The sequence below is a fragment of the Lynx rufus genome, unplaced genomic scaffold (genome assembly GCF_022079265.1).
Source record: "Lynx rufus isolate CCGP_SWC_20201006 ecotype Redwood Valley unplaced genomic scaffold, mLynRuf1.p SCAF_1, whole genome shotgun sequence".
Lineage (NCBI taxonomy): Eukaryota > Metazoa > Chordata > Mammalia > Carnivora > Felidae > Lynx > Lynx rufus.
This window is the reverse complement of record NW_025814823.1, coordinates 5,850,587-5,870,932: the sequence shown is the minus strand read 5'-3', so window position 1 is coordinate 5,870,932 and position 20,346 is coordinate 5,850,587. Positions and strand designations below refer to the sequence as shown.

Sequence of the window (20,346 nt, the reverse complement as noted above, 5' to 3'; positions counted from 1 at the left end):
CAGTTGAGCACCTGACGTCAAGTCAGGTCATCGTCTCACGGTTTGTGGGTTTGAGCCCCACGTTGGGCTTTGCCCCTATAGTGCCAAGCCTGCTTTGGATTGTCTGTCTCCCTCTCTCTCTGCCCCTCCCCTGCTCGCATGCACGCTCTCTCTCTCTCAAAAATATATACTAATAAGTCACTAATGCAGGAGACTGAACTGATTCATGCTCAGGCCCCCATTAACAGGCTATTTCACAGCAATGATAATACTTTAAGCCACATTTTGTTTTCCTCCATCTTGCTTTGACCCAAGAGCAGCTTTGACTGTAGAGAAGATGTTATGCCATGGTGTGTGCCATTTTATACTTTTCCAAGAATGAGTGTTAGCCCAAGAACTGTAAATGGACATTTTCCTATTTCTGCCCCATCTGTCTCCAGTCTTTTGTATGTATTCTACAACAGTGGGTCTAACAAATACTTTGCTGTTTCATTTGAACTTGCCCTGACTGTTGTTTCCTTCTTTTAGTTTAGCTACTTGGAGAAGCTTCTGTTGGTTCACGGAGCTTGGAATTATTTTCGAGTGACAAAATGCATATTATATTGTTTCTACAAAAATGTCGTGTTATATGTTATTGAGGTAAGAAAAGATATGCTTTCTTTCATGAAAAAGTTAGGTCTTTCTTTGACATCATGTATGGTAGTTTAGTGTTTTGGTTTTTTCCCCACATTTGTATCATTTAAATTACCATTACACAATTCTGCTTTAGGTTTTTGCTCAAAGTTATTTGGTAAATTTGAGTCTTCTAACCACCATCCTGACTTAAAAAAGCATTTGTATAAGCCTTAAATTTGGCTATGGAAAAATATTGTTTAGTATTTTACTTTGAAATAATTATGGATTCACAGGAAGTTCCAAAAATATTTTTTAGAAGGTCCCATGAAACAGTCACCCAATTTTCCCCAAAGATAACAACTTGAATAACTCTAGGACATGATCAAAACCAGGATATAACTGACTGAGATTCATACTTCACAATCTTTACCCACACTTGTGTGATTCACTTTTATCCATGTGTAGATTGATATAACCATCACAGAAATCGAGACAGACCACCCCACCTCGGCCCCAATGATACAGACCTGTTCCATCACAAGGATCCCACTCATGCTACCCCTTTATATCCACATCCAGCGGTAGCTTCTGACAGTGACTAATCTGTTCCCTATCCCTAGCCTTCTTGTTCTTTCAAGAATGTTCTAAAAGTAGGGGTGCCTGGGTAGCTCAGTTGGTTAAGCATCAGACAAGATCTTGATTTTGGCTCAGGTCATGATCTCACAGTTCGCAAGATTAAGCCCAATGTTGGACCCTGCACTGACAGTGCAGAGCCTGCTTGAATTTCTTTCTCCCCCTCCACATGCTTTCTCTCTCAAAATAAATAAATAAGCTTAAAAAGAAAGATTGTTATAAAAGTAGAATTGTGTAGTATATAACCTTTTGAGATTGGATTTTTTTTTTTTAGTCAGTATAATTCCCTTCAGATTGATCCACGTTGTTCCCTGTATCAATCATTTGTTCCAGACCATAACATTTATCACCCACTTATTGAAGAGCATTTGTATAAAGACTTTGGGCAAACATAAGTTTTCACTTATTTAGGACAAATGTCCAAGAGTACAATTGCTGGATCATATGGTAGGTGTATATTTAGTTTTTTGTTTTTTTTTTTTTTTAAAGAAACTCCCAACTATTTTCCAGAGTGACTTTACCATTTTCAATTCCTAGCAGCAAAGTAGCTGTTATTTTGTTTCTCTGGATCTTTCCCAGCATTTGATATTATCACTATTTAGTATTTTAGCCATTCTGATAGATGGTTAGTGGTATCTCATTGTGGTTTCATTTAATTAAATTAATTATTTTTATTTTATGTTAGAGAAAGAGTGTGAGTAGGGGAGAGGGGCAGAGGGAGAGAGAGAAAGAATCTTAAGCAGGTTCAACTCTGGGACTTGATCCCATGACTCTGGGATCATGACCTGAGCTGATATCAAGAGTTGGACACTCAACCAACCGAGCCACCTGCGCAGCCCCCTCATTATGGTTTTAAATTGCATTTCTGCAGTGGCTAATGATGTTGAATATCTTCTCGTATACTTATTTGCTATCAATACATCTTCTGAAATGTGTCTTCCCATCTTTTGTCTAAATTGTCTAAAAACTAAATTAATTTCTTACTGTTAATTTTTGAGAGTTCTTCCCATATTTTAGACATTAGTCCTTTGGCAGATATGTAGTTTGCAAATATTTTCTTCCAGTCTGTATCATGATGTTTTGTCATCTTAATAGAGTCTTTCAGAGTATAAGAGTTTTTAATTTTGAAGTGGTCCAATTTACAATTTTTCCTTTTATGGATCATGCTTTGGTTCTGTGTCAGAAAACTCTTTGCCTAGATCTAGATTCCAAAGACATTCCTCTGTGTAGTTTTCTAAAAGTCTTGTGTTTTACACTTAATGTCATGATCCATTTTCAGTGAATTTTGGTGCAGAGTGGAGGGTTTAGATTTTCTATTTGTTTTGCCCATGAAATTCAATTACTTCAGTGCTATTTGATGAAAAGGTTATCCTTCCATTAAATTGGTTTTCTAACTTTGTAAAAAATCAGTTGGGCAAGTAATAAAGAAATAGGAAATATCAACAGAGTATAACTAGTAAGGAGATCAGATCAGTAATCAAATACCTCCCTGGCAAATTATACCAATCGTTCAAAGAAGAATTAAAATCTACCTCAAACTCTTCCAAAAAATTATAGAGAAAGAAACACTTACAAACTCATTTTATGAGTCTGGCATTACTATAAAACCAAAGCTACATTACAAGACACTAGAAAACACTACAAGAAAGCTACTGACCTATATCCCTGATTAATACAGGTGCAAAAATCCTTGACAAAATACTAGCAAACTTGAATTCAGCAGCACATTAAAAAAGGAATAGAAACCATATCCTGGAATGCAAAGATGGTTAAATATATGAAAATCAGTCAACAAAGGAAAAAAAAAACACATCATCTCGATGCAGAAAATGCATTTGATGAAATTCAACACTCTTACATGATAAAAGCATTCAACAGGCTAGAAAGAAAAAAAAATTCCTCAACATAATAAAGGCCATATATGAAAATCCCATAGCTGGTATCGTGCTCAGTGGCGAAAGACTAAAAGTCTTTCCTCTGAGATCAGGAACAAGGCAAGGATGCCTGCTCTCACCACTTCTATTCAACACAGTACTGGAAGTCCCAGTAAGAGCACTTGGGCAAAAGAAAAAAAAAAAAGAAGAAAGGAAGGAAGAAAGAAAAACATCCAAATCAGAAAGGAATAGGTATCTCTGTTTACAGAGGACAAGATCTTATATGTGGAAAATCCTAAAGATGTCAGAAAATAATGATGAGTACTAATAAATTCAATAATGCAACAGGATACAAACCAACATACAAAAATGTTGTATTTATATACACTAATAACAAGCTATCAAAAAGGGAAATTAAGAAAACCAAGGCGGAAAAACACTTGAACACCAAAAACTACAAAATATTGCTGAAATAATTTGAAGATACAAATAAATGGAAAGACATCCCATGGTTATGGATTGTAAAAGTTTATATTGTTAAGATGACAATATTACCCCAAATGATCTGCAGACTTGTATGCAATCCCTACAAAAATCCCATGTTTTGGAGACATAGAAAAATGCATCCTAAAATTCATACAGAGTCTTAAAGCATCTTGAATAGCCAAAACAATCTTGAGAAATAACTGAGAAGTCTCATACTCCCTAATTTCAGAACATATACAAAGTTATAGTATTTAAAATGTGTTTTACTGGCATAAAAACAGGTATATAGACCAATGGAATAAAATAACCCAGAAATAAATCCTAGTGTATATGGTCAAATGATCTTTGAAAACACCAAGGTTACATAATGGAGAAAGGATAGTCCCCCTTTAGCAAATGCTAGTGGGAAAGCTGGATATCCATATGCAAATTAAATAAATAATCAAACACCTTAAACCATTTACAAAAGTTAACTGAAAATTGATTAAGGACCTAAAAATAATACCTAAAACTATAAAGCTCTTACAAGAAAATAAAATGGAAAATCTTCATACATTGTATTTGACAATAATTTTCTTGAACATGACATGAAAGCACATGCAACAGAAGCAAATACAGACAAGTGGTTCTACATCAAATGTTAAAACCTCTGTGTTGATTGTGACAATCAACACAGTAAAAATACCTACAGGATATGAGAAAAATGCTTGCAAATTACATATCTCATAAGCTAATGTCTAGAATAGTGAGCTCCTACAACTCAACAACAAAAAATCAATATGATATAAAGTTGGGTAAAGAACCTGAACAGACATTTCTACAGAGATAGAATATAAGTGGCCAACAATATGTGAGAAAATGTTCAACACCACTAATCATTGGAGAAATGTAAATCCAAACCATAATCACGTATTACATCAATTAGGATGGCTACTATTAAAAAATAAAACCCGCAGAGAATAACAAATGTCGGTGAGGATGTGGAGAAAGTGAACCCTTGTGAACTGCAGGTATGAATAAAAATTGGTGCAACCACTATGGAAAATAGTATGGTGATTCCTCAAAACATTAAAAATAGAATTACATGATTCAGCCATTCCACTTCTGAGTATGTATCTAAAATACTGAAAGCCAGAATCTTTTTTTTTTAATTTTTTTAACATTTATTTATTATTGAGAGAGAGAGAGAGAAGAGAGCAGGGGAAGGGCAGAGAGAGGAGGAGGCACAGAATCCGAAGTAGGCTCCAGGCTCTGAGCCGTCAGCACAGAACCCGATGCGGGGCTTGAACTCACAAACTGCGAGATCATGACCTGAGTCGAAGTCGGACACTTAACCGACTGAGCCACCCAGGTGCCCCTGAAAGCAAGAATCTTGAAGAGATATTTACACACCATGTTTAATGCACCATTATTTACAATACCCAAGCAGAAGCAACCCAAACGTCCAGTGACAGATGAAGAGATAACCAAAATGTGATATATAAATACGATGGAATATTATTCAGCCTTAAAAGGAAAGTAAATTCTGACACATACTATAATATGGATGAACCTTGAGGACATTGGCTAACTATGAGTCACACACAAAAAGCCAAACAATGTATGATTCCACTTACATGGGGTATCTAAAATAGTCAAATTCAGAGAGACAAAGGAGAGTGTTGGTGACCAGTGGCTGAGGGTTGAGGGATATGGGGAATTGTTCAGGGGTACAGAGTTTCAGTTTTGCAAGATGAAAAAGTTCTGGAGATTGGTTGCACAACAATGTGAATATACTTAACGTTACTGCACTGTACACTTAAAATTGGTTATGGTTCTTACCACAATTAAAATAAGTTGGACATACTCATGTAGATACATACTATGTGTTTCTGGGTTCTCTACTCTAACTCCTTGATTTCTGTGTCTGTTCCTCTGCCAACATCACACTGTCTTGAATTCTGTAGCAATACCATGAGCCTTAACATCAGGTAGAGTGAGTCTTTTCACTATATATTTTTAAAATTGTCTTAGTTATTCCCAGTCCTTTGCCTTAAATTTTTCTATTCGAGTATAAATAATATACATTGTTATATTAGTTTGAGATGTACAACACAGTGGCTCAACAATTCCGTCCGTTACTCAGTGCTCATCACGAGAAGTATAGTCTTAATTGCCTTTACCTATTTCACCCATCCTCTCATTCACCTTCCCTCTGGCAAGTCCCAGTCTGTTTTCTATATTTGAGGGTCTGGGTTTTTTGGTTGGTTGGTTGGTTGCTTTTGTTTCTTAAATTCCACACAGGGGTGAAATCATATAGTATTTGTCTTTCTCTGACTTATTTCACTTAGCATTATACAATCCAGGTCCATCCATGTTATTGCAAATGGTGGGATCTCACACTATTTCATGGTTGGGTGATATTCCATTGTATATATACCACCTCTCCTTTATCCATTCATCTACTGGTGAATAGTTGGGCTGCTTCCACATTTTTGCCATCGTAAATAATGCTGCAGTAAACACAGAGGGGCAGAGATCTTTTCACTGAAACAATGCATTATTGGACAATCAGATCTAAGCATTTCATTGAAATTGTTATTGTTCTTTCTCTGTCAAAAAATAAAGAATGAAATAAAAATTCTAAAATAAATGAACTGCCTTTCTGTTAAGCTCAAACACTCAAGCTTGATTTTATTTACATTCTGGCAAAATTCCATTTGATGACATGGGAAAAAAAGAATGATAAAGCATAGTATTTTAAGTACTTCAGTGAATGGAAACATTTAGGTCAGTATTGATACAAAACTTCATGAACTTTCTTCTCTTTCAGCTTTGGTTCGCCTTTGTTAATGGATTTTCTGGGCAGATTATATTTGAACGCTGGTGCATCGGCTTGTACAATGTGGTAAGCATTCCCCGTCTCTATCTGATAGCATGCGAAACTTCAGTGACATTCCTTTACTGTTTACGTCTGGGAAGTGTATCTAAGTCCATCATCTGTATACATAGCGGGCAGCACAAATACATCTTTAGAGCCTTTGTTGCTGCGACACATCCCGCAGAAGCCCAAGCTCTCCACACATGGTTTCAATCATAGCAGATCATTCTATAGCAACTGCATTAAATTTGTACCAATGTATTTTGATAATACATCCAAAATCTCCTTACTGAATGCTTGCACAATGTTTTCAGGCTTTTAAGCCAAGTAATTATTATTGAACTCTACCTCAACCAATTCCATTTAATACATATAATTAATATTTATCTATCTTTGTATATGTGGGTGTGTGTCCATAGTGTAACTCCATGGCCTTTTAAACCTGGAAGAAAATTTGTCCTCTTGTAAATATATCATCCTGTGTTTGTATGAAATGATGAATTTGATATCGAGTCCTATGTTAAGAATAAATGTAATAAATAAATGGAATTTTCTACAACTAAGCAATCCCATACCATTACTTAACTCATTTTAAATTCAAACACTGGGAATAAACAATGTGGTTACGTTCATCTTAAAATTTTTGGTTTATTTTTCTTGTATTATTAATTCCACTTTAAAGATTAGCAGTTAGGGAAACCTAGCGTAAAAAATAGGCTCCCAGTGAGCATATCGTGACTTTTCTTTCGTACTGCGCTGTCATAGGCATGTTACCATCTGGATGCCGTGTGCCTTAATCCCTAAAATTCTGTCTTCTAGGAGCTTAAACTCTGAAACAGCACAGACACAAGTCCCGGACCAGAAGTCATTAAGTGTCCAATAATACAAAGATGTCTAGTGCTAGGAACAGTTACAGGTCAACTCCAGGCGCTTCTGGCTAGTGCACTACACCGATGAACCTGAGGTCATACACATAGTCGCTCTACCAGGCTCTTGGTCACAGACGACAACACTCGATGTGTTGTTTCTTTATTGTTTTTGAAGTGTCGTTACATACTGCGGTAGGGAGTGGCACAGTCTCTCCTCTCTGTCAGGAAATTCACTATGGAGGCGTCTGGTGGGCTCAGTTGGTCAAGTGTCTGACTCCTGATTTTGTCTCAGGTCATAATCTCACAGTCATGAGATCAAGCCCCACATTGGGCTCTGTGCGGACAGCAAGGAGCCTGCTTGGGATTCTCGCTCTCTCAAAACAAACAATCAAACAAACAAACAAAAAAACCAAACATTTTTTAAAATTATTAAAAAAAAAGAACATTCATATGAATGCATGGCCACAGATATTAGTCAATAGAGTCTTATTTTTTTCTTTAATGAACGAAAGCACAGAAACTTTTTTTTTTATAAATAGTAAAATGAGGGCTACGGTGGGAAACTTAAAATTATAGACATTTTAGGACAATATATGATGACTTATTAATAGCCATTGACTTACTAAATCTTATCTCATTATGAATATATTTTGCAGATGGGAAAAAAGAGGAGGCCTAGACATTTTACATAGTTACTGGCAATAAGAGAGAGCTAAATTTAAATCGGTTGTCATACTATTTCTGGAGGTCATATATTATTTCTGCTTCTTCCGCACATGACTAACTGCTATAGGAAACCTGCTGCCAGAAATAACCTATCAGACAAAGTATATAAAATAATGATTTTCAAACATTAAACGACAGGCTGCTCATGACTGTGATCCTTGAGAGAAGGCCTCTTCCAGGCCACAATGCAGGAAGATGGACCCAAAAGAAAGCCCAGGTGTCTAAGCGAGTTGAAGACACAGAGGTTGGAGTGCAGGACCAAGGCAGCTAGAATGTCAGAGGGAACTATACTGAGAGAGAGAGACAGACAGCGTGACTCCGGAGATCCGTAGCTGGCCCCTGCGAACTATTGCTTCTGCTCTGTGTCTGCATGAGAAAAGTCTACCCGCAGCTAGGGAAAGAACCACTATAAAGTGGGAGGCTGTCGCCAAAAAAGAAAGTAATATTTGAAGTAACAATGATTGAAAATGTCAAATCTGATGAAAGCTCACAAATCTAAGAACCTCAACAAATTCCAAGAAGAATAAACCTAAAGAAAAACACACAAATGTTCTTTATAACCAAATTGCTGAAAATCAGTGGCCAAGAGAATAATCTTTAAATCAACCACATAAACCAATACTGTGTACAGAACACAAACGTGCGAATAAAAGCAGATTTCTCGTTGAAAACCATGCAGGGCAGAAGACAATGGAATATCTTTAAAGATCTGAAAGAAAGAAAACAAATCCATTAACCCCAAATTCTATATGCGGTAAAAATGTCTTTTGAAAATGAACCAAGAAAATAGAAAACTCATCACCAGAAGACCCGTAATACCTGAAATGTGAAAGAAAGCTCTTCAAACAAAAGGAACGGTACATCAGGATGAAATCTGGATCTGTCCAAAGAGGAACAGAAATGTTAATTATGTGGGAATTTATAAGACACTTTCCCTCTTCCCCTCATTTTCAATCATGATGCCAGATAACTGTTTAAAACAAAATTAACAATGTATTCTGGGAACTGTCATTAATTTAGAATTAAAACGTATGATAAAGATAGCACAAAGAATGTGAGGAGGGATTTGGGAGTGTATTATTTGAATTTTGTGATACACTGCATATGTATACTGTAAATTTTAAAGAACTAAAACCCCCCAAAGTTATGGCTAATGAACCAATAATAGAGATATAATAAAATCTTAATACTCAATTACTTCAAAAGAAGTCAGGATATAAGGTAAAACGGAAGACTGCACCAAACAGAAGAAAACAGGACCATGGTAGATTTCAATTGAACCACATTTATAATTACACTGTAATTATCCTAATAATTAGAAATCCTAAGAATCCGAACTATGTAACAATCTAATAACACAGCTTATTAGAAACTAAGGAGAAATGAAGCAGATCTTGATATAATTAAATGGCAAGTTAAGTAAATGGACTCTTGCCTTCAGTGGCTTAACCTCTCCTGAATGAGCAGGGTCTGGTGCCCGAGCCAGCCGACCGCCTCCATGAGCCCTGGGACATCAGTCTACACCGGCACCAGTCACCCCACCAAGGTGACAGAGGCACCAAGCACCATGAGACACACGAGGCCCACAGGACTTCCCGGGCACCCCCCGCGCAGTGTCCGTAGCCCCCTCTGGCCTGCATCCTGCCTCAGCTCCAGCGGCCCTGCCACGGTGTCCACTCTGCAGAGAGCCCTGGGATCCTCTTGCCCACGCCCACCTCAGCGCCAGCCACCCCACGGGGCACCCCTTCCGGTGAGCGCTTTGAGACACCCAGACAGCACTCACGTCACCTGCAGCTGTCCCGCCAGGGTTCCTTCTGTGTGGAGAGCCCTGGGCCCCAGGTCTGCACACACTACAGCTTCAGTCATCCTGCCAGGGGCCCCTCCGCGTGAAGAGTCCTGGGACTACCCCAGCCCAAGCCCACGTCAGCTTTCGCTGTCTTGCCATGGTACCCTCAGTGCAGAAAGCCTCAGGTCCTGCCTTGCACTCACCTCAGCTTCAGCCGTCCTGCCAGGACACCCTCTGTGCCAAGAGCCCAGGATCACTCCAGCCCAATCCCATTTCAGCTTCATCTATTTTATCAGGGCAGCCCCAGTGTGGAGTCATGTGGGACTCCATCCCGCGCCAGCCACGGCTCCTGCCAGCCAAAGTCACCAGGCACACACAATCTACACGGGGGACAGCCATACATACACAAGACCGTCCCTTCAGGTTTAGGAGAAATAGCTATTCCAGCTAATTGACAAAGACAAACACAGAAAGTCAAGTAAAATACAGAAGCAGAGGAATACGCTCCAAATGAAATAAGACAAAAACCTCAGAGAAAGAACTAAACGAAAGGGAGATAACCAATAAAGGATTCAAAGTAGGGGCACCTGGGTGGCTCAGTTAAGCATCTGACTCTTGATTTCAGCTCAGGTCATGATCTCATGGTTTGGGAGTTCAAGCCCCACATTGAGCTCTGTGCTGACAGCACAGAGTCTGCTTGGAACTCTCTCTCTCTCCCTGCCCCTTCCCACTCACAGTCAGTCTCTCTCTCAGAATTTAAAAAAAAAGGTTCAAAGTTACGGTCAAATACATGCCCACCAGATTGGAGAGAAGAGCGGTTGAACTCAGTGAGAACATCAACAAAGAGATAGAAAACATAAAAAAGAACCAATCAGGTTCTTCATAATACAGTAACTGAAAGAATACAATAACTGAAAAATACACCAGAGGGAGTCAACAACAGATTGGAGGAACAGAATAACAGACCAGTGACCAGGAAGGCAGGGTAATGGGAAGCACCCCGAACAGCAAAAAGACAAAAGAGTTTCTAAAAATGAGGATAGGTTCAGGGATCTCTTGGACAATGTCAAGTGAAAAAGCATTCATGTTATAGGGGTCCCAGAAGGAGAAGAGAGGAAAGGGCAGAAAACTTATGGGAAGAAATAAGAGGCAAAAAATCCCCTGACTTGGGAAAGGAAATAGACATCTAGGTTCAGGAAGCAGAGAGAGTTCCAGTGAAACCAGGGAGGTCTACGACATGACACTAATAATTAAAATGTCGAAGATTAAAGACATAGAGTTTTTTTTTAATTTTTTAATGTGTGTTTATTTTTGAGAGAGAGAGACAGACAAGAGTGCAAGCAGGGGAGAGGCGGAGAGGGAGACACAGAATCTGAGGCAGAATCTAGGCTCTGAGCTGTCAGCACACAGCCGGACGTGGGGCTCAAACTCACAAACCGTGAGATCATGATCTGAGCCAAAGTCAGATACTTAACTGTCTGAACCACCCAGGTGCCCGAAGACACAGAGTTTTAAAAGCAGTAAGAGGAGAGCAACTAGTTTGTACAAGGGAAATTCTATAAGTCTAACAGCTGATTTTTTAGGAGAAATTGCATGTAACACAAAGTGACATGAGAAACTCAAAGTGCCGAAAGGAAAAAACCTACAATCGAGTGGAAAAGAAAACGCCATAATTAGAAGATTATAAAAGAAAATATTTCACGGGTAAAGGCAAACATTCAGTAAAGGTAGTAGAACAATCGCTTGTAAATCTTGTATTGAGGTTAAAGACCAAAGAAATAAAACTAATTATATCTAAAAAGAGGACTCACAAAAAGATGCAAAATATAACATACACATCAAATGTGGAGGGGGGAGAAAAAACGAAATTCCTTTACAATGTGTTCAAATGTAAGTAACCATCATTTTAATACAGATTCAAATATACTTAGGGAAGTTATATACAAACCTCATGGTAACCACAAACCAAAAACCTATAATACATACACACGAAATAAAGAGAAAAAAAATCAAATATAATGCTAAAGAAAGTCATCAATCACAAGAAAACAGAACAAGGGAAGTAGAAAGGAACAGAGAACTACAAAAAAAAATCAGAAAACAATGAGCAAAATGGCAATATGTACATACCTATCAATAATTACTTTAAATGTAAATGGTCTAAATGCTCCATAAGAAAAGATAAATACCATATGATTTCACTCCTATGTGGAATTTAAGGAACAAAACAGACGAACATAGGGAAACGGAAGGAAAAATAAGATTAAAAACAGAGAGGGAGACAAACCATGAGACTCTTAAATACAGAGAACAAACTGAGGGCTGCTGGAGTGGGGCTGGGTGGGGAGATGGGCTAAATGAGTGAGGGGAATTAAGGAGAGCACTTGCTGGGATGAGCACTGGGTGTTATATGTAAGTGATGAATCACTAAATTCTACCCTGAAACCATTATAATAATGTTAACTAACTTGGACTTAAACAAAATTTATTTTTTTTAACTTTTATTTATTTTTGAAAGAGAGAGACAGAGCATGAATAAGGGAGGAGCAAAAAGAGAGGGAGACACAGAATCCAAAGCAGGCTCCAGGCTCTGTGCTGTCAGCACAGAACCCAGTGTGGGGCTTGAACCCACGAACGTGAGATCATGACCTGAGCCAAAGTTGAACATTTAACCGACTGAGCCACCCAGGCACCCCTGGATTTAAGTAAAATCTAAAAACAGACATGGGGAGATTCAAGGGAAGTTGGCGGCATAGGAGGCCACTGGGCTCACCTCGTCCTGATTGCTTAGATTCCACCCACATCTGCCTAGATAACCCAGAAAACCGCCGGAAGACTAGCAGAACGGACTCTCCGGAGCCAAGCGTAGACCAGAGGCCCACCGAAGAGGGTAGGAAGGGCGGCGAGGCGGTGCGCGCTCCACGGACTGGCGGGAGGGAGCCTGGGCGGTGGAGGGGCGGCCAGCCCACCCTGCAAGGCAGAGCCCCCGAGTCTGGCTTGCAAAAGTGGAGGGGCCACACTCTGAGTTCTGACAGCCAGTGGGATTTAACATCTGGAATGTTATAAGTCCACAGCTCTGCTCTGGAGGGGAGCCGGAGGGCTAGAGGACACCGGGGCAGGAGAGGTGTTGAGCCCCGGATGACAGAGCTCAGCTCGGTGGGGAACAAAGGCGCTGGGAAGCGCCATCTCCCTCGCCCATCCCCCAGCCGGAATCCCAAAGGGAACCAGTTCCCGACACCCAACTTGCTTGCGCCGCGCGAACTCCCAATGCTGTGCTTCTGTGGATCCCTCCCTCCCACGGGCCTGCCTCCCTCCCTCCCGGTGCTGCAGGGCCCTCCCACAGGGGACCACCCACGGCAAAGCGAGCTGAGCCTGCCCCTCCCGCCCCTGTGCACCTTGAGGATCCACCCCGGCTGATATGCCCTTGGCCAGATCCCATCGAAGCGGCACCACAAGCCTGGCAGCGTGCAAGCAGCCCAGGCAGGGGCCACACCACTCCACAGTGAGTCCTGCCCCTGGGAGAGGGGAAGAGAAGGCACACGCCAGTCTGACTGTGGCCCCAGTGGTGGGCTAGGGGCAGACACCAGGTGTGACTTGGCCCCGCCCACCAACACAAGTTACTCCAGACAGCACAGGGGAAGGGCCCTGCAGTTCCACGCCACCCCAGGGACTATCCAAAATGACATGACAGAAGAATTCTCCTCAAAAGAAACTCCAGGAAGTAGTGACAGCTAGCGAATTGATCAAAAACTATTTAAGCAATATAACATAATAAGAATTTAGAATAGTAGTTGTAAAATTAATTGCTGGACTTGAAAAAGCATAGAGGACACCAGAGAATCTATTGCTACAGAGATCAAAGGACTAAGAAATAGTCATGAGGAGCTAAAACATGCTATAAATGAGGTGCAAAATAAAATGGAGGCGGCCATAGCACGGATTGAAGAGGCAGAGGAGAGAATAGGTGAACTGGAAGATAAAATTATGGAAAATGAGGAAGCTGAGAAAAAGAGAGATAAAAAAAATCCATGAGTATGAGGGGAGGATTAGAGACCTAAATGATGCAATCAAATGGAATAATATCTGTATAATAGGAATTCCAGAAGAGTAAGAGAGAGAGAAAGGGGCTGAAGGTGTACTTGAACAAATCATAGCTGAGAATTTCCCTGATCTGGGGAAGGAAAAAGGCACTGAAACCCAAGAGGCACAGAGAACTCCCTTCAGACGTAACTTGAATCGATCTTCTGCACAACATATCATAGTGAAACTGGCAAAATACAAGGATAAGGAGAAAATTCTGAAAGCAGCTAGGGATAAACATGCTCTAACATATAAAGAGAGACTGATAAGACTAGTGACAGACCTATCTACTGAAACTTGGCAGGCCAGAAAAGAATGGCAGGAAATCTTCAATGGCAGGAAATCAACAGAAAAAATATGCAGCTGAGAATCCTTTATCCAGCAAGTCTGTCATTCAGAATAGAAGGAGAGATAAAGGTCTTCCCAAACAAAAACTGAAGGAATTCATCACCACCAAACAGCCCTACAAGAGATCCTAAGGGGATTCTGTGAGTAAAATGTTGCAAGGACCACAAAGTACCAGAGACATCACTACAAGCATGAAACCTATAGACATCACAATGACTCTAAACCCATATCTTTCAATAATAACACTGAATGTAAACAGACTAAATGCTCCAACCAAAAGACATAGGGTATCAGAATGGATAAAAAAACAAGACCCATCTATCTGCTGTCCACAAGAGACTCATGTTAGACCTGAGGACACCTTCAGATGAAAGTGAGGGGATGGAGAACTATTTATCATGCCACTGGAAGTCAAAAGAAAGCTGGAGTAGCCATACTTGTATCAGACAAACTAGACTTTAAATTAAAGGCTGTAACACGAGATGAAGAAGGGCATTATATAATAATCACAGGGTCTATCCATCAGGAAGAGCTAACAATTATAAATGTCTATGCGCCGAACACGGGAGCCCCCAAATATATAAAACAATCACAAACATAAGCAACCTTATTGATAAGAATATGGTAACTGCAGGGGACTTTAATACTCCACTTACAACAATGGATAGATCATCTAGACACAGGACCAATAAAGAAACAAGGGCCCTAAATGATACACTGGATCAGATGGACTTGACAGATATATTTAGAACTCTGCATCCCAAAGCAACAGAATACACTTTCTTCGAGTACACACAGAACATTCTCCAAGATAGATCACATACTGGGTCACAAAACAGCCCTTCGTAAGTATACAAGAATTGAGATCATACCATTCATACTTTCAGACCACAATGCTATGAAACTTGAAATCAACCACAGGAAAAATTCTTGGAAAACCTCCAAAAGCATGGAGGTTAAAGAATACCCTACTAAAGTATGAATGGGTCAACCACGCAATTAGAGAAGAAATTAAAAAATATATGGAAACAAATGAAAATGAAAATGAAAATACAACAATCCAAATGCTTTGGGATGCAGTGAAAGCAGTCCAGAGAGGAAAATACATTGCAATCCAGGCCTATCTCAAGAAACAAGAGAAATCCCAAATACAAAATCTAATAGCACATCTAAAGGAAATAGAAGCAGAACAGCAAAGACACCCCAAACCCAGCAGAAGAAGAGAAATAATAAAGATTGGAGCAGAAATAAACAATATAGAATCTAAAAAAACTGTAGAGAAGATCAATGAAAGAAGAGTTGGTTTTTTGAAAAAATAAACAAAATTGATACACCTCTAGGCAAGCTTCTCAAAAAGAAAAGGGAGATGACCCTAATAGATAAAATCATGAATGAAAATGGAATTATTACAACCAATCCCTCCGAAATACAAGCAATTATCAGGGAATATTATGAAAAATTATATGCCAACAAACTGGACAACCTGGAAGAAATGGACAAATTCCTAAACACCCACACACTTCCAAAACTCAAACAGGAGGAAATAGAAAACTTGAACAGACCCATAACCAGAAAAGAAATTGAATCAGTTGTCAAAAATCTCCCAACAAATAGGAGTCCAGGACCACATGGCTTCCTTGGGGAATTCTACCAGACATTTAAAGCAGAGATAATACCTATCCTTCTCAAGCTATTCCAAAAAATAGAAAGGAAAGGAAAACTTCCAGACTCATTCTATGAAGCCACCATTACTTTGATTCCCAAACCAGACACACACCCAGCAAAAAAAGAGAACTACAGGCCAATATCCCTGATGAATATGGATGCAAAAATTCTCAATAAGATACTAGCAAATTGAATTCAACAGCATATAAAAAGAATTATTCACCATGATCAAGTGGGATTCATTCCTGGGATGCAGGGCTGGTTCAACATTCGCAAATCAATCCATGTGATACATCACATTAATAAAAGAAACGAAAAGAACCATATGATCCTGTCAATTGATGCAGAAAAAGCATTTGACAAAATGCAGCATCTTTCTTACTAAAAACCCTCGAGAAAGTTGGGATAGAAGGAACATACTTAAACATCATAAAAGCCATTTATGAAAAGCCCACAGCTAATATCATCCTCAATGGGGAAAAACTGAGAGCTTTTTCCCTGAGATCAGGAACACAACAGGGATGTCCACTCTCACCGCTGTTGTCTAACATAGTGTTGGAAGTTCTAGCATCAGCAATCAGACAACAAAAGGAAATCAAAGGCATCAAAATTGGCAAAGATGAAGTCAAGCTTTCACTTTTTGCAGATGACATGATATTATACATGGAAAATCCGATAGACTCCACCAAAAGTCTGCTAGAACTGATACATGAATTCAGCAAAGTTGCAGGATACAAACTCAATGTACAGAAATCAGTTGCATTCTTATACACTAATAATGAAGCAACAGAAAGACAAATAAAGAAACTGATCCCATTCACAATTGCACCAAGAATCATGAAATACCTAGGAATAAACCTAACCAAAGATTTAAAAGATCTGTATGCTGAAAACTATAGAAAGCTTATGAGGGAAACTGAAGAAGATACAAAGAAATGGAAAAACATTCCATGCTCATGGACTGGAAGAATAAATATTGTTAAAATATTAATAACACCCAAAGCAATCTACACATTCAATGCAATCCCAATCAATATTGCACCAGCATTCTTCTCGAAGCTGAAACAAGCAATCCTAAAATTTGTATGGAACCACAAAAGACCCCGAATAGCCAAAGTAATATTGAAGAAGAAGACCAAAGCAGGAGGCATCACAATCCCAGACTTTAGCCTCTACTACAAAGCTGTAATCATCAGGACAGCACGGTATTGGCACAACAACAGACACATAGACCAATGGAATAGAGACTCCAGAACTGGACCCACAAAAGTATGGCCAACTAATCTTTGACAAAGCAGGAACAAATATCCAATGGAAAAAAGACTCTAACAAATGGTGCTGGGAGAACTGGACAGTGACATGCAGAAGGATGAAACTAGACCACTTTCTTACACCATTCACAAAAATAAACTCAAAATGGATGAAGGACCTGAATGTGAGACAGGAAACCATCAACTCCCTAGAGGAGAAAGCAGGAAAAAAAAACCTCTCTGACCTCAGCCGCAGCAATTTCTTACTCGACACATCTCCAAAGGCAAGGGAATTAAAAGCAAAAATGAACTACTGGGACCACACGAAGATAAAAAGCTTCTGCACTGCAAAGGAAACAATCAACAAAACTAAAAGGCAACAGATAGAATGGGAAAAGATATTTGCAAATGACATATCAGACAAAGGGCTAGTATCCAAAATCTGTAAAGAACTCACCAAACTCCTCACCTGAAAAACAAATAATCCAGTGAAGAAATGGGCAGAAGACATGAATGGACACTTCTTTAAAGAAGACATCCAGATGGCCAACAGGCACATGAAAAGATGCTCAACGTCACTCCTCATCAGGGAAATACAAATCAAAACCACAGTGAGATATCACCTCACACCAGTCAGAGTGGCTAAAATGAACAAATCAGGAGACTATAGATGCTGGTGAGGATGTGGAGAAACAGGAACCCTCTTGCACGGTTGGTGGGAATGCAAACTGGTGCAGCCACTCTGGAAGACAGTGTGGAGGTTCCTCAAAAAATTAAAAATAGGTCTACCCTATGACCCAGAAATAGTGCTGCTAGGAATTTACCCAAGGGATACAGGAGTGCTGATGCATAGGAGCACTTGTACCCCAATGTTTATAGCAGCACTTTCAACAATAGCCAGATTATGGCAAGAGCCTAAATGTCCATCAACTGATTAATGGATAAAGAAATTGTGGTTTAGATACACAATGGAATACTACGTGGCAATGAGAAAGAATGAAATATGGCCTTTTGTAGCAACGTGGATGGAACTGGAGATTATTATGCTAAGTGAAATAACTCATACAGAGAAAGATACCATATGTTTTCACTCTTATGTGGATCCTGAGAAACTTAACAGAAGACCATGGGGAAGGGGATGGGGGAAAAAAAAGAGATGGAGGGAGCCAAAGCATAAGAGACTCTTAAAAAACTGAGAATACACTGAGGGTTGATGGGGGGTAGGAGGGAGGGGAAAGTGGGTGATGCGCATTGAGGGGGGCACCTATTGGGATGAGTACTAGGTTTTATATGGAAACCAATTTGACAATAAATTTCATATTCAAAATAAATAAATAAACAGACAGACAAGGGATAATGGAATTGATAAAAACAAAACAAAAGACCCATCTATATGCTGCCTGTAAGAAAGTTCAGACTTAAACACATACAGACTGAAAGTGAAGAGATGGAAAAACATACCATGCAAATGGTATGGGGGGGAAAAAGCCATAATACTTATATTAGATTAAATGAACTTTAAAGTCTTTTTTTTTAAATGTTTATTTATTTTTGAAAGAGAGAGAGTGACAGAGCGTGGGCAGGGGAGGGGCAGAGAGAGAGGGAGTCACAGAATCCGAAGCAGGCTCCAGGCTCTGAGCTGTCAGCAAAGAGCCTGACGTGGGGCCCGAACCCACGAACCGTGAGATCATGACCTGAGCTGAAGTCAGATGCTCAACCGACTGAGCCACCCAGGTGCCCCAGATTAAATAAACTTTAAAATAAAGACTGTAACAATAGACAGAGAGGGGCATTGCATAATGATAAAGGAATGAATCCAAGAAGAAGATATAACAATTATAAATATCTGTGCACCCAACATTGGAGTACCTAAATACATAAAGCAAATATTAACATACATAAAGTGAGAAACTAACAGCAACACAATAATAGTAGGTACTTTAACACCACATTTACATCAATAGATAGATCATTCAGGCAGAAAATCAATAAGAAACAGGGTCTTTAATGACACATTTGACTAGATAGACTCAACAGATACATACAGAACATTCCATCCAAAAACAACAGAATACACATTCTTTTCAAGCGCACATGGAACATTTTCCTAGGTAGATCATATATTAAACCACAAAACAAGTCTCAATAATTTAGTAAGATTAAAATCATATCAAATATCTTTTCCAACCATAATAGTATGACACTAGAAATCAATTGTAAGAAAAAAACTCTTTGGAAAAAGCACAAACCACAGATTGTAAACAACATGCTACTAAATAACCAATAGGTCAAGAAAGAAATCAAATGGAAAATTAAAAAATACATGGAGGCATGGGATGCCCGGGGTGGCTCAGTTGGTTAAGCATCCAACTTTGGCTCAGGTCATGATCTCGCAGTTTGTGATTTCGAGCCCCAACTGGGCTCTGTGCTCACAGCTCGGAGCCTGGAGTCTGCTTCATATTCTGTGTCTCTGTCTCTCTCTGCCCCTCCCCTGCTTGTGCTCTGTCTCTCTCAAAAGTGAATAACATTAAAGCATTTAAAAAAAAAATACACGGAGCAAATGAAAATGAAAACACAATAGTCCAAAATCTTTGGGATGCATCAAAGAAGTTCTAAAGAGGGAAATTTCTAACCATACACACCTACCTCAAGAAATAAGAAAAATCTCTAATAAACAATCTAAGCTTACATGTCATGGACCCAGAAAAAGAACCAAGTCCAAAGTCAGTAGAAGGAAAGAAATAATAAAGAACAGAAAAAAAATAAATGAAACAGAGAATAAATATATATACATACATACATATACATAAAAAAGATCATGGAAACCAAGAGTTAGTTCTTTGAAAAAATAAACAAATTTGATAAACCTTTAGCCAGAATCATCAAGAAAAAAGAGGACTCCAATGAATAAAATCAGAAATTAGAAGTAATAAACACCACAGAAATATAAAGGATTATAAGAGACTACTATGAGAAATTATATGCCAACAAATTGGGCCACCTACAAGAAATGGATAAATTCCTAGAAATATATAACTTCTCAAAACTGAATTAAGAACAAATAGAAATTCTGAACACAGTACTAGTAACAAAATTGAATCAGTAATCAAAAATTCCTAACGAATAAGTCTAGGACTAGATGGATTCACAGGTGAACTCTACCAAACATTTAAAG

The 20,346-nt window shown here is 39.1% G+C and overlaps 1 protein-coding gene across 1 annotated transcript in view; it reads left to right on the top strand.

Moving 5' to 3' along the window:
- LOC124506879 (phospholipid-transporting ATPase IB-like) overlaps positions 1 to 20,346 on the top strand; it is a 188,388-nt gene that overhangs the window by 98,438 nt on the left and 69,604 nt on the right. Inside the window, exons 27-28 of the mRNA XM_047072938.1 lie at positions 508 to 618; positions 6,400 to 6,474. Coding sequence (XP_046928894.1) covers positions 508 to 618; positions 6,400 to 6,474 — 186 coding nt within the window. The remainder of the gene's footprint in view (positions 1 to 507; positions 619 to 6,399; positions 6,475 to 20,346) is intronic.